The sequence below is a fragment of the Pleurodeles waltl genome, chromosome 11, assembly GCF_031143425.1.
Source record: "Pleurodeles waltl isolate 20211129_DDA chromosome 11, aPleWal1.hap1.20221129, whole genome shotgun sequence".
Taxonomy (NCBI): Eukaryota; Metazoa; Chordata; class Amphibia; order Caudata; family Salamandridae; genus Pleurodeles; species Pleurodeles waltl.
The window spans coordinates 937,049,531-937,062,385 of NC_090450.1; the positions used below are offsets into that span (position 1 = coordinate 937,049,531).

The following is a 12,855-nucleotide window of genomic DNA, read 5'->3' on the forward strand; positions in this document are numbered from 1 at the left end:
CCTATGCCTAGTTTAATATGCATAGAAACATAACTGGAAATGTACCAAATTTACATTACACACAATTTCAACGTGAGGCATAGAGAGATAACGATGTATCTGGCAACACAGGAGCTGAAGTTGAGATTAGAATGGCGTAGTGCCTTAGCCACTAGGCCACATTTCACTCTATTTCTTCAGTGAAGGCACTTGACCCTTTAGGCAGACTCACACATTCACTTGACATTACCTTTTGGAATCTGTGTGGACAGCCTCATACCTACTTGTCCTTTGGATTTTTGTTTGGCAGCCCTTTCCCTTTAAATGTTCCCTATGCTCAGTTCCAAACTCTAGCTGTTTATATCATTTTCTCAGCCTGAGTATTCATCAATGCAACAAGAGGATTCCAATAACGTAAGTGAAAATAATGGCAACTTTTATTGGTGTAATCACAAGTTTAAAAAGGGAAGCAAAGTTAAATGTTTACAGAAAAAAGGCAAGTACACCGGGGGAGGGGGGAGAGAGGGGGGGAGGGGGTATTTGGTACAATTCATTCAATCTGAAATCTGAGTGGTTCTGACCAGTCCTCCGAGTCTGTAAGAGTTAATTAGACAGTGCCACGAACAGAGCACCAAGGATTAAAAGACAAACTTACAGGAACCACAAACACAAGCTTTTAATGAAACAAACAGTTAAAAAAAAATATATAACTTGCAGATGCATGCAGAACTGGATTCGACAGGCTGTGGTCTTGGATCCACAAGACCGTGTTCAGCAACTGTGCCTGAGGCGGTGTTAAGTGCTCATTGTACACTACTGTATACAAATAATGACCACAGCGGTAACCCAGTCTTCACAAGGTACAAAACATCTTCCATCTCCAAACTCCACTCCTTGGAACTAGCAGATCTAGGGCACAAAAGATGTCTATGCTTCTGCATTCCTCAGGCCAGTGAACCTCCCTTTCCCTCATGACCTACCTCTGCCAATGCAATAATCAGCACAGGAAGGAACAAGGTAAAGTTATGGTACCAGAGATTATATATATGTTGGAACAATCAGCAACTGGTACATTTGCACCAGCTGCTGATTCCACTAGTGTATTGGAATCAGAAACGTTATGGTTGTAGAGCACAGATGTGATGCTGAACAAGAACCAACTCATAAACCTGTGGTTCCAGTTGTAGCTGTACCTTAGAGACAAAATAACTTACAGTGTAAGCATTATCTCCTACAGGGCTATGTCATCAAGGGTATCTAAACAATAAGCTATCCATTTCAGCTCTTGGACAACTACAGGTCCAAACAGATCCAAAAAAGCCAAACATGGTTTTGGTAGTGTCCAGAACTAGCACACCTTTAGGAGGTCCTTGAGATCTGCCACGTCTATTTACTGCACATGCCCTTCTACAAACAGGATGTGACTGGTGGTCCACTCTTGCCCTTATACGGTGGCATGCTCTGCCCCTTCTCTCAGGCAGACTGGTTCTTTTCTGGTCATTTGTCACCATCTCATCATTTATTCACTGAACCCTTTCTCACCCGTAACTGCACACAACCGCAGGGTGTTTGTGTGCTCTATAACTGTTTTTTAGTAAAACAGATATAGATCCATGGATGTTTTCAGACCTAGAATGACTATGCTCCAGAAGTATCCAAAACCAGTATTACCCACTATTTAATAGGTGCCCAAAATCTGCACAGCTAAGAACGTATGGGTGCCCAGAACATAATAAAAAATGGGCAAACATCTCCTTTTACAAGTAACCATAAACAGCACACAGATTGTTCCAAAACATATCCAGTCCTGGCACACCTAATTCCAAACGTTTAGAACTAGCCAAACGTTTTCCCCCATAGTCAACATCCCCGCGGTTACACAGATATTCAAAACCGGCCCACATATATTTCAGGAGGTAGTATGAACTATAACAGTATGGAACTAGGATTATGCAAATAGAAGGAGATATGTAAACTAAAAGCTTATTGTTTGTGAAGGCTCGAAACTAGAGCATTTGTGATTCCAAAAGGATGCTGGATTATAACACTACTGGTACCACAGGAATGCAAAATGTTAACATCTAAGGTGCTCAAGATATGCAAAAGTAGAAACATTATCGGGCCGAAGGAGTCCTGAAATAGACTAATAATGGCACCAGAGGTATGCAGAGTCAAAAAAGAAATGTGTAAATCTGTATTTTAACTTAGAAACTAAAAGCTTTAAGCAGCAGATATCTAGCCCACTCAATTGTACCAGAAACAAGGTTTTTGATCATGGCAGGGGGTGTTCCCTGGTGTCTTGCACTTCCCGAGCATTAGCGGGGAAGTTCAGGTTACAGAACTAAAGTGGGTAGGTCCAGATACTTTCATGAAAGGAGGAAGGTATGATTGAAGATCAAAAGATATTTGAGGGCTACTCTGAAATATCTTTGGTTAAAATTCAGATGTGTTTATCACTGTATTCCAGTCCTTGCATCCCTTTGTTTCTTTTGCCATCAAATGCCCTCTCCTTTAATGCATCCTTCTTTAAGCTCCACCAGCCTTGATAGCTTACAGCTGGGAACAAATTAGCTGGCAGACCCCAGTCTCTGTTGATCGCAGGAGGCTTCAGGTAAAGGTCCAAGGGCTTAAAATACAGCAGTTACAAGAGCAGCAAAGACTGGAGCCAAGCTGACCAGCCTGTGACAAGAAAGGCACCCACCCTCAATCCCCCCTAATGAGAACACTGAATGTTAAGAGGTCAGATGGCAGATCCAGCAACGAGCACTGCAGGATCTCAGAGTTAGATTTAATATATATTTATATAAAAAGTTATCTTTTTCCTTTAAATCACTTCAAAAAGACTTTGCATTAGCATTACAATTTAACTGCATAATAAAGTCAAACCTCGTTGTAGAAATGTGTTAATTATCAAAGACACCGTACATTATTAATGTAATAGGAAGACCCTAGACTGAACAGTTCCCATAGTCAGTAGAAGATAACAGTAACAGTCAGTAGGAAATGTTATTGCTACAAGTGAACAGGTAATCTCATCCCGTCTGTAGAAAGAGGATTTAAAAGAATTGAGTACAAAGAACTCATTTCCTCAATAAAAGATTGAAAAAATATTAAGGCAGTAGCTTTCTAAGCTTTGCTATTCAAATGTCCAGCACAGAAAGATTCACACCTGAGGAGAAGACCCAAGTTGTGTACATGCCCCACACATTTATGGATAAATTCACACTACATTTCGACATGTTCATGTTAGAAAAAGGGAAAAACGCTGAGAACAATGGCACTTCGTTTTTTCCATCGTAGAGAAGGTAGGTAGATATCTGAATATGGAGCAAGTGCAACGGGGTGATTAGGATTCAATGGTGAATTCAGGTTTCTGAAATAGCGGGCCCAGAAAAAAAGGTCCTCCAAAAGTACAGGAAAGATGACCCCTTGATTAGGGGACCCAGAGAAAAGGTCCTCCAAAAGTACAGGAAAGAAGACCCCTTGTCACACTTTTCTTTACCAAGGAAATAGAGGCTAGATTCACAGTTCAATGCAGAAATATTCCAGTGTCTTCGTCTTAGGAATCAATCAGCAACTTGTTTCAAGCTCAAGTGAACAGTGGCAGCAAGGGCACTGGCCATTAATTGGAGGCTACACTGGTCATAGACCAGCAACTAGATCAATAGCAAATCAAACCAAGCCAGCCAAGTCCATGGCACAGCAAACTGGGTACATCACAGTCAGGCAACATGGGCAACGCCAAAGAAAAGTGGGTCTACCAGGGTCAAGCAACAGGGTAAACTAAAATGATGGCAATATGAACTATGGCCATGCAAAATTAGACAATGTCAAATGTGGCAACGTGGTCCGGGGCAAACTGAGTCCACAGTAAAGTAATCTAGGTCAATGCAACCAGGTGCACTGCAAACAAGTCACATCAAGTCATACAAACCGGGCCAACCAGGCTCATGTCAAACTAAACTGGGTGAACTAAGTCCACACACAGGCAAAGTAGTTAAGCGGTTCCAGGTCCAAACAAATAGGGTCAACCAGCCCTATGACGAAGTAAACTGGCTCAAATCAGGCCGAAGATTAAATAAACTGAACCAAGTAAGCTGATTCATACACATCTAAAGCCAATAAATCAGAGCCTACCAGGGCCATGACACAGGAAGCTAAGTCAACCATACCCATGGTAAAGCACAAAAAGTCACGCATCTATGCCAATGGCCAATCGTGCTGTATCAACCAGCTCAATGTCATACCACTCTAGGTCGACCAGATTTATAGCAAAGCAAGAGGATCTACTATGCTTCTTACCAAGCAAAGCTGGGTTAACGAGATGCATAGCCAAATAAACTGGACCAAACAGGCCCATGGAGTAGCAAACTGGGTAAAAAAGGTCCAAGACAAAGCAAACTGTATCATATCTAGGCCAATGGTGAAGCAGCAAGGATTAACCAGATGTATTACAAAATTAGGCAAATGGACCGGATTCATAGCAGAGCAAGTGGAGTACTGTGCTCTTTACCAAGCAATCTGGCTAAAGTGGATCAACCAGACCTATGGCGGAGCAAGCTGGGTCAACTAAGTCCATGTCAAAGCAAAGTGGGTTACTTTTAAGTCCACGATTGGGTCAACTTGATCACCTTTGTCCATGGTAAAGAACACAGACATCTAGGTTTACAGCCACTAAAAAACAGTCAGAAAGAGCCATGATTAAGTAAAACAGACAACTGGAATCGAGGCAAAGCGTTATAAACAGTCAGACCAATGGACACTTGTCATGATGACCAGGATCATGGTAAAGTAAAAAACAACTTTTAGATTTATAGGAAACATGCTACATTGACAAGTTCATAGACTATAATAATGGTGCAAGAGAACTATAAACTAGCAAACCAGGGAGGACATGACAGTAGACTAGAATTCTGGGGGGCCTGAACGCAATTTGATAAAGCAAACTAGAGCCACCAGGGTCATAGATGAGCTAACAAGAGGGATCTTGACCAAACCAAAAACTAGAAAACTGGAGTAAGGAGGGGTGAAAAAAAGAAAATCAGGAGAACAAATTAACAGGGAGCTGAAGTCAATGAACTTGAAAGCTGAAGACCAAGCTGTAGTCTGGCACAATAGGATAACAATGAATGAGAAGGCAAGGTCATTCAACTCTATTAAGAAGTACTGTGAGACAACCACCACCATGCTCAGCTACCACAACCAAGTAAAAAATATGAGAACGGCCATAAGCCTGACAAAATCTGTAGTCTCTGCAACCCAGCACAGTACGGCCTAGACTAGCAAGAGGTTTACTCAAAAACCAAGTCTAAAGGCTAAGACGATGAAGAAAGCAAGCATTTGGGAGGGGAAAAGCAGCATTAATAAATTTTCATGCCATAGGGGGAAGACATGTAAGGCGTTAATGGCGAGGCACAGTATTCCGCAAACTAAGTAGAGTATGGGAGAGGCCCTTCTCCCCTTAAAAACAGAGAAAAATCACAAGGGGTCAAGATTGGTGGAGATAATCTACCATAACTCTAAAGGGAAGACGACACATGGGATATTTGTGTTGAAAAGGACTTCCCAGATAATCTATGTATGACAAAAGCCCAGGATCTACACGGGGAAGGACCTGACCATGCTCTGAACTATGCTGGTAACCACCACATAAGAGAACCATGCCCAGTCTCTTTCTTATTTGCCTTGGTAGGGAATATTTATCTAAGAAAATGCTGAAATCAAATATTGTTAAAAAAAACTTCTGTATCACTTCACTGCCACACAGTGAGAACTGGAGAGGTATTTCCAGTTAAAATGACAGGCCCATCCTTCCTCTCCACATAAAGGATGAGTTTCTGCCTATGTGTATGCTCCCCAGGGATCCCTCCTAAGGTTTCAAGGCCACAGTGAAGAGCTGTAAAAGACTCTGCCCTCTTGGGGCAGGAGAGACGCTCTGGGCCTACTGCATGCTTCAGGCTCTAGGAGAAGAGCTTGGGGAAGCAGTACTGACAGTAGGGCTTGTCATTTTGCTCTTTAAAGGTTCCTTTGTTAAGCTGCTTCAGGCAGTAGGCACAAACAAAATGTTCCGGATGAAACTTCTTGGCCATGGCTGTGATGCAGCGTCCAGTGATGGGCTTCTGACAGCCAGAGCATAGCGAGCCACGACGTTCATGGTAATGCACCTCACAGTAAGGCTGGCCATCATGTTCAAAGAAGCTGCCATTGATGAAGGGTGTGAAGCACTCCTGCAAGAAACAGAAGGGAGATGAGCCAAAAACATCCCCAGAGAGCACCAGGTAAAACAACATGCAAGAAGGCCACCACGTGGCCCAAATGATTAAAATCTAAATGCAGATTAGAGACTCCCAGGTGGGTCTACAGACTACTGTGCCACACTTACCACAACCAGAGCCATAGGGTCTCAAGGTGCATCCTCAAACGAGAGTCCCTGGATGAAACCAAAGCTCCGGTGCAACCACAACCAAGACAGCACCAGCCACAATCAGTGCGGAAGAGCCCTTGAGACTTAACCATAAACCAGAGGGGACACAACACAATCTCAGCCCAGAGTGTGCATCATCATCTCGACCTAAGCCCCCTAGTACGCAATTAACATCCGGGGTTTGGGGGTGGGGGGGCAGATGCAACCACACCCACAAGTCCCAGACAACCACAAACCTAGGGGGAGTCTGGTGCATCCACAATTCAAAAGCACCCAGGTGTACACCCAGTTCAAGGGGTACCAGGGCTGTCCAAAGGGTCCCAGATGCAGCTACAGGAATAGTGATTTAAAATGGAAGTATTGAGAAGACAGAGAAGAATCATGACAGTACAAAGCTGACAATATGCTGAATGTAAATTATGTGACGGTAGAACACAGTCAAAAGTAAAAGATGTGAGAGAGTGGAAATCAAGTAGGATAAAGAAATAATGTGAGCCGCTCGTACAAATAACAGACTCATAAAAGAAGGAGGCAATGAGGAATCCAATAGAGAAAAGGAATTCCTCAAGACTGACGGGAGAAAATTATCAAAAGATTTCAAGGGCAAACAAACAGAGGTACAGCTGGGGAAAATAATTAAGATTGATGGGGAAACAAACTGGAAGAAGAGGGAAACAAATAGGATTATATTAAACCCATTTTATGTTAACAAACTTCATTAAAATGTAGAATTGTAGACTATACAATGAACTTTATAGCACCTTTTACAATCACTTCTACTAATCACAGTGCTAAGGGAATATTTGTTTTTTAGTAATAACTATAAAAATACAAATCTTGAGACATCAAAATAAGGGAAAACGAAATTAAGGAAGAAGAGGGAGAAAAAAGAAAAAAAGATCACAGGTGAGGAAAAGTAAACAATCGAGAAATGAACAATAATCAAGGGACGACTGAAATTGAGTTATGGCAAGAGCTGATAAATGATGGTTAAAATGGAGACAGTGACTAGAGGCAAAAATCAAAACGGGAAGGCGAAGGAAGCTACAATAAAGGTTGAAAAGATAGAGAAAAGGAGAAGAATTAAGACAGGGAACGGATGTAGAAGGTATAAACAACAGAGCAACAGGAAATTATAGAGGTGGGAAATATCTGGACGCAGAAGCAAAGCAAGTTGAATTATGGCAGGGAACGGACAGACAGAATGGGGAACTTATATAAGAAAGTAAATAAAACAGGATATGGAAAGGAACCGATACAATGAGAAAAAATGACTGAGAAAAAATGGAATCGAGGCATTTTGGGGGCACAGGGGAACTCAGTCACACATGAATTCAGGCACGGGGAATGGCAACAGAGTAACAACTCAGAAAGGAGTTAAGGCACAGAGCTCATGGAAAACGAGGCACAGAGGGGAAAGGGGGGGAGGAGGAGTAGAGGGGAAGGGGAAGGGCAACCGGGAAACCGAGGAGCAGAGTGGAAGGGAAATCGAGGTAGAGTAGCAGGGGAACCGGGCAGCAGAATGTAAGGGGAATCGATGTGCAGAGGGTAGAAGCAATACAAGTAATAATAAAGCACAACAGAAACTAAAAAGTAAACAAATAGGAAATCATAATTAGCACATGGGGTTAAACTGAAATATAAACGTGAAAGGAACTGTTGCAATGGGGCAACAAAAATCTACACAGAGGGCAATGGTACAAAAGGGAACAAGAGGTGCAACATCCAGACCAAAAACAAATGACAAGAAGGTAGAAATAAATCAATGTTCAGAAAAGGGAACAGATTGAGAAAGTGGCAAATGAGTCATAACAAGGAGAATTAACACAGCAGATATACCCATACATTTTGCTTTTTAAGCTACGTAGGTACTAAGGAGATCCCTTTACTTCAAAAGCAAAACAAGGTTGGGGAAAGTAACCAGTAGGCACACTATCACTTACCCGACAAACAAAACACTCGGGATGCCAGAGTGAATTCAACGCAGAGATGTAGTTCTCCAAGATTGCACGCGCACAGCCACCACATTTTGGAGCAAACATGTCAAAATAATCTTTGCGGCAGTAGGCCTTTCCATCACGCTCATGGAATCCTGGGAAGGGAGAAAAGAAATTAGCCTCAAACAAGGGCTAAAACTTAGAACTGAGCAAAGGCCAAAAATGAGAACTCTACAAAGGTCAAAAAGTAGCACCAAACTAGGGCCAACAGTCAGAAGCATTCTCAAACAGAGGCATTCTTTCAGTAAGCTCATAAGGTACAAATTGGGGACCTGTACAATGTTCAAGGTGTGTGCTAGCACATGGCCCAAAAGCATCTAATTAATTTATGCTGGGTGGAGAAAAATAGTGGGGTGGAAGAATTGTTCAAATTTGGGAGTGCTTTCCCTAAATTCTTAAGGCAGCTAACAAAAAGCAGGCTTCAGATTTGGATCTGGTCAATGTGATAGATGAAGGGTGTGGTGTTTTAGAAAACAATGTTCCTGTGCATGTTTACATGCATGTTATGCCCTCAACTTGTCTACTAAAATATACATCTAAACAAGTATCCTTTTCCCACCTGCTCACTGTAGAATAGGACCTAAGATAGCAGGCTTCCCGGATATTTATTACTTAAATATCTGAAGCCCTTCCTTCATCAAACATGGCAACTTTAGCGCAGGGTCTGGGAGATTTGGCTTATGCTGAAAATTCCCATTAACAGCTCAATTAGGCCATTCAAATGTGCACAATTCCATGAATTGCTGTAGTAATCCTCAAAGGATTCTTGCAGCACTCATGGCTTACAGGACATCAGGCAAGGGTATTTGCATTCAGTGAAGCTTATCCTCACCTGGCAGTGTCCTTTCTTTCTTGCAACTACTATGTACCTATAAAACCTGGCCAGTGCAAAGTCACCAGTAGCGTATAGCCTGCCAGTGACCAACCCTTCAACCTGCTTTGTTTTCACAAGTATGCATGTCTAGAAAGTTTGAAGCATTTCCCAGCTGCCAAATTGTGACTTGTCAGCACAATAAGTAAAACACATACTCTACGAACTGAACCACTTCTAGGGCCATCAAGACATCTTGTTAGGGCACAATTCCTGGCAGGTTCCAAGGCTACGGCAAGAGGAAGGTGTCTAGGGTCTTGCCATAACCTGTCTAGTGCTAGGTCTTGCTGATGGAGTCATGGAGGGGTTACAGCTGAACTCTCATGACAAGAGAAGCATCTGCTGTCTTTGCTGATAAAGTGGTACGATAAACAGAGTGGAGCTGAGGGAAGAATTGGGAAGAAGTGGGAAGAATGGCGTGTTGTATAATTTTTGTTTGGATATTAACAGGCTAAAGTATACAAAAAAGCGATGGATGGAATGCTTGAATTAATCTCAACCACTTGTAATTACTCGGGCCACATGCCAGTACTTCATTATTTCGCACACCATGCCACCTCAGTTTGGACTCAGCCATATGCAAACCCGTCTCCTACTCGAATGGGAACAGTCCAGGCTGATCTGCGAGGCCAAGCTTGCCCCGAATATGAACACAACCATGCAGGACCGGTTTCACTCTAGTGAGGGCTCATCAACTAGGTATAGCTTGATTCCAGTGTCACAGTGTGCACAGGACTCACGTCTGGGTATACCCGTCTCATTTAGGGCAACACAATAAAGCATAGATAAAAGGTGATAGGTTCAATCCTTGAATAAATCTCAGCCACTGATAATTACTCGGACCACATCCCAGGCCGCAGTTATTTTGCACACCATGCCTCCTTCCAGCCACATGCAAATCAGTCTTGACTCTGCTCCAAAGAGAACAGATGTGATACTACCAGGGGCAGTCACTCAATCTCAGGGGCTGTCCTCAGACGGACGTGCTCATTCATCCTCTATGGTTTCGAAAAAGATTTTCCTCCATAAAATATCACTAGATAAACAGAGTATAAAGAGGCACCAGTTAGCTATGAATTGATTAAAGCTAGTTCATGGCTTAAATCTTTTGCCTCGATATAGCGATGTCCCAGTCTCATTTTAGTTGTTAGTTTCAGTCATTGAACAGCATGGCTAAGTGAAAGGTAGACATTCCTTTTCCAACCATCGCCATGTTTCGGTGTGAACTGATTGGCACATGTTTTACACAGGTTACTCTACAGGCCATGAGGCAGTTTGCAAGACAGAAAATGTCACATACATAGTGGTGGCGCGCTGAATGTAGTAAAAAGATAAATACATATGCAGAAAGCAAAACCCAATCCCATATTTAGTATTAAACACACCATAACATTAACACCACCAGATTGTGGGATAGAATGGGATTTTCTCTAATCACCACACATGGCACCGGCAAAAAGTATCCCCATCACTGCTTTACCTTCCGGTCCAAAGAAAGCACCGCACTGAGCACAGAAGAAGTGCTCCGGATGCCATGTCGTGTCCAGAGCAGTCACCACTTTCTGTTAAAAGAAAACAGAATCACTGTGAAAATCAGAGCCATAGGAAAGCAAAAAAGATAAGTGTACAGAAATGGACAAGTAAGGGAGCAAGACCTATAGGAAGAAAGAGTAGACAGAACAATATTCAGTAAGCGCAAAGAGATCTGTGCAGACTAAGACAAAATGTACAAGGGGGGGGGACAGAAGGATCTGGTGGTGTGAACTCAGGTGATGGTAATATAGGGTGGGAATGGTACAGATGGATAGACATAGGTTTCAAGCGAGTTAATGACTTCTTTCTAGCTCACCCTGGAAATAAGGCAGACAGGCCTGCAGGAAACAAAATACATTTGTGAGTGTGTTGCTTCTGAAATGCCAGTATGAATGGGGCATAGTACACAGTATCTCAGGCCAGTTAGGCAGGTGAAAAGTAAGTCATATGTCAGGTTGTTCAAGTCCTATCTTTCTCTGAACCCAACACTACTAGGGCAGCCTGGAAGCCTTCTCATTTCACTCTGAACCTGTTGGGATCTGCCAAGAAAGGGTGGAAGCATCTCAGGACACTGAGCATCTGGAGGTGCGGGATACCTGTTGTGTATGGATATGAAATTCAGAGCTACTTACATCCAAGATGGGTCCATTGCAGTAGTAGCAGCGAGGGGAAAATAGGTTGTGGTAGTCCTTTTCACAGTAAGGCTGCCCATCGCGCTCAAAAAAGTTGCGAGATCCAATCTCTTCCTGGCAATGTGTGCAGACAAAGTGCTCTGGATGCCACGTCCTCCCCATGGCGGTGACCACCTGTGGAAACAAAAACATGAGTCGGGTGTGATGTGTTGACCTTCTCTCAACGCACACAAATGGGTAAGATGGAGCACACTGGGCAACTCTTACAGTATTCCTGCAACTGCACACATAAGGTGGGCAAGCCACATAGGAAACCATATCATTAAAAACTCAACCTAAAATAAACCAGGAAAATGTGGCTTGAGGTGCGGATAATGCCAGAATCCTCTCAGTGATACTGGAAGAAAAACTGCTTTTAATTTTGCCTTATCTTTTTGTCCTAACTGTGGATTTAACAACAGATAATTTGCCCTGCTAGGTAACATGGCTAGTTAGCAACAACAAAGGTTCAGCTTTAAAGGCACAGCCTGTCGCTGCAAGCCATCCAAAGAACTGTGTATTTCTTAGACTGACGAAAAGTGATTGCCACTGGGTTCAAATGCTAATAGGAATATCAAGGTGTGCATCTCATATAACTATTTTATGCATTTCTTTTTTTAAATAGGTGTTTATTACAAACAGAAATATTTTTCTTTTTTCTTGACTGAATTGTGTGTTAATCCCTCATTACCTGAGAAGGGTTGGGGTGATCCGAGTTTTCCCTGAATTGCTAATCGTGTAAAGGATTCAGCCATTGCATTTTTATTAAAGCATAGAACATGTTCGACCTAGAAGACTCGATTATGTTTTGGCTTCTAAAATACTATATCAGACGTACTTGAAACAATTATTAACAGCTTGAGAGGTTAACTGTGAGGAAACTGCAGTATTGGGTCTAACTTGGACCTACTATTGAGTCAAACTTGTGTGTTATCCCCTTCCATCTAATACATACATAAGATGTGACTATGGGCCAAAGGCTCTATAATGCCTACACTTCACAGAAAAATTTGCATGGTCTCTCGGTCCTTCTCACTCTCTATCATAGCAACAAACAGTGGTGTGTCATCTGGCAAACTACAAACAACTCATCCCATGGGGAGTGACTGGATGATTTGATAACACTAGGTGCATCCACAAACCTGTCCAGCGATGGGCTTCTTACAGGCTCCGCAAACACCTTTGGCAACAGTTGCTACCCCAAGTTTGTTCAGGTCGGACTGCAAACTTCCCAACATGTTGTCCAGTTGACTCCCAGGTTTTGGGGGTGCAGATGGAGGGGAGCCACTGCCGGCTTTCCCTTGGGCCATAAACTGAAACAGACAAAAGGCTGTAAGTGAACTACTACAAAATCAGACATTCTTAACAAGCAATAGTGTT

The 12,855-nt window shown here is 42.6% G+C and overlaps 1 protein-coding gene across 2 annotated transcripts in view; it reads right to left on the minus strand.

The window, feature by feature from the left end:
* Positions 1-394: 394 nt before the first annotated feature.
* Positions 395-12,855, minus strand: part of PXN (paxillin) — a 191,234-nt gene continuing 178,773 nt past the window's right edge. For both annotated transcript variants that reach the window (XM_069215041.1, XM_069215042.1), the window contains 5 exons: positions 12,618-12,788; positions 11,437-11,610; positions 10,752-10,833; positions 8,347-8,495; positions 395-6,206 (listed from right to left, as the gene is read on the minus strand). In XM_069215041.1, the coding sequence (XP_069071142.1) occupies positions 5,940-6,206; positions 8,347-8,495; positions 10,752-10,833; positions 11,437-11,610; positions 12,618-12,788 (843 nt within the window). In that variant the 3' untranslated portion in view covers positions 395-5,939. The remainder of the gene's footprint in view (positions 6,207-8,346; positions 8,496-10,751; positions 10,834-11,436; positions 11,611-12,617; positions 12,789-12,855) is intronic.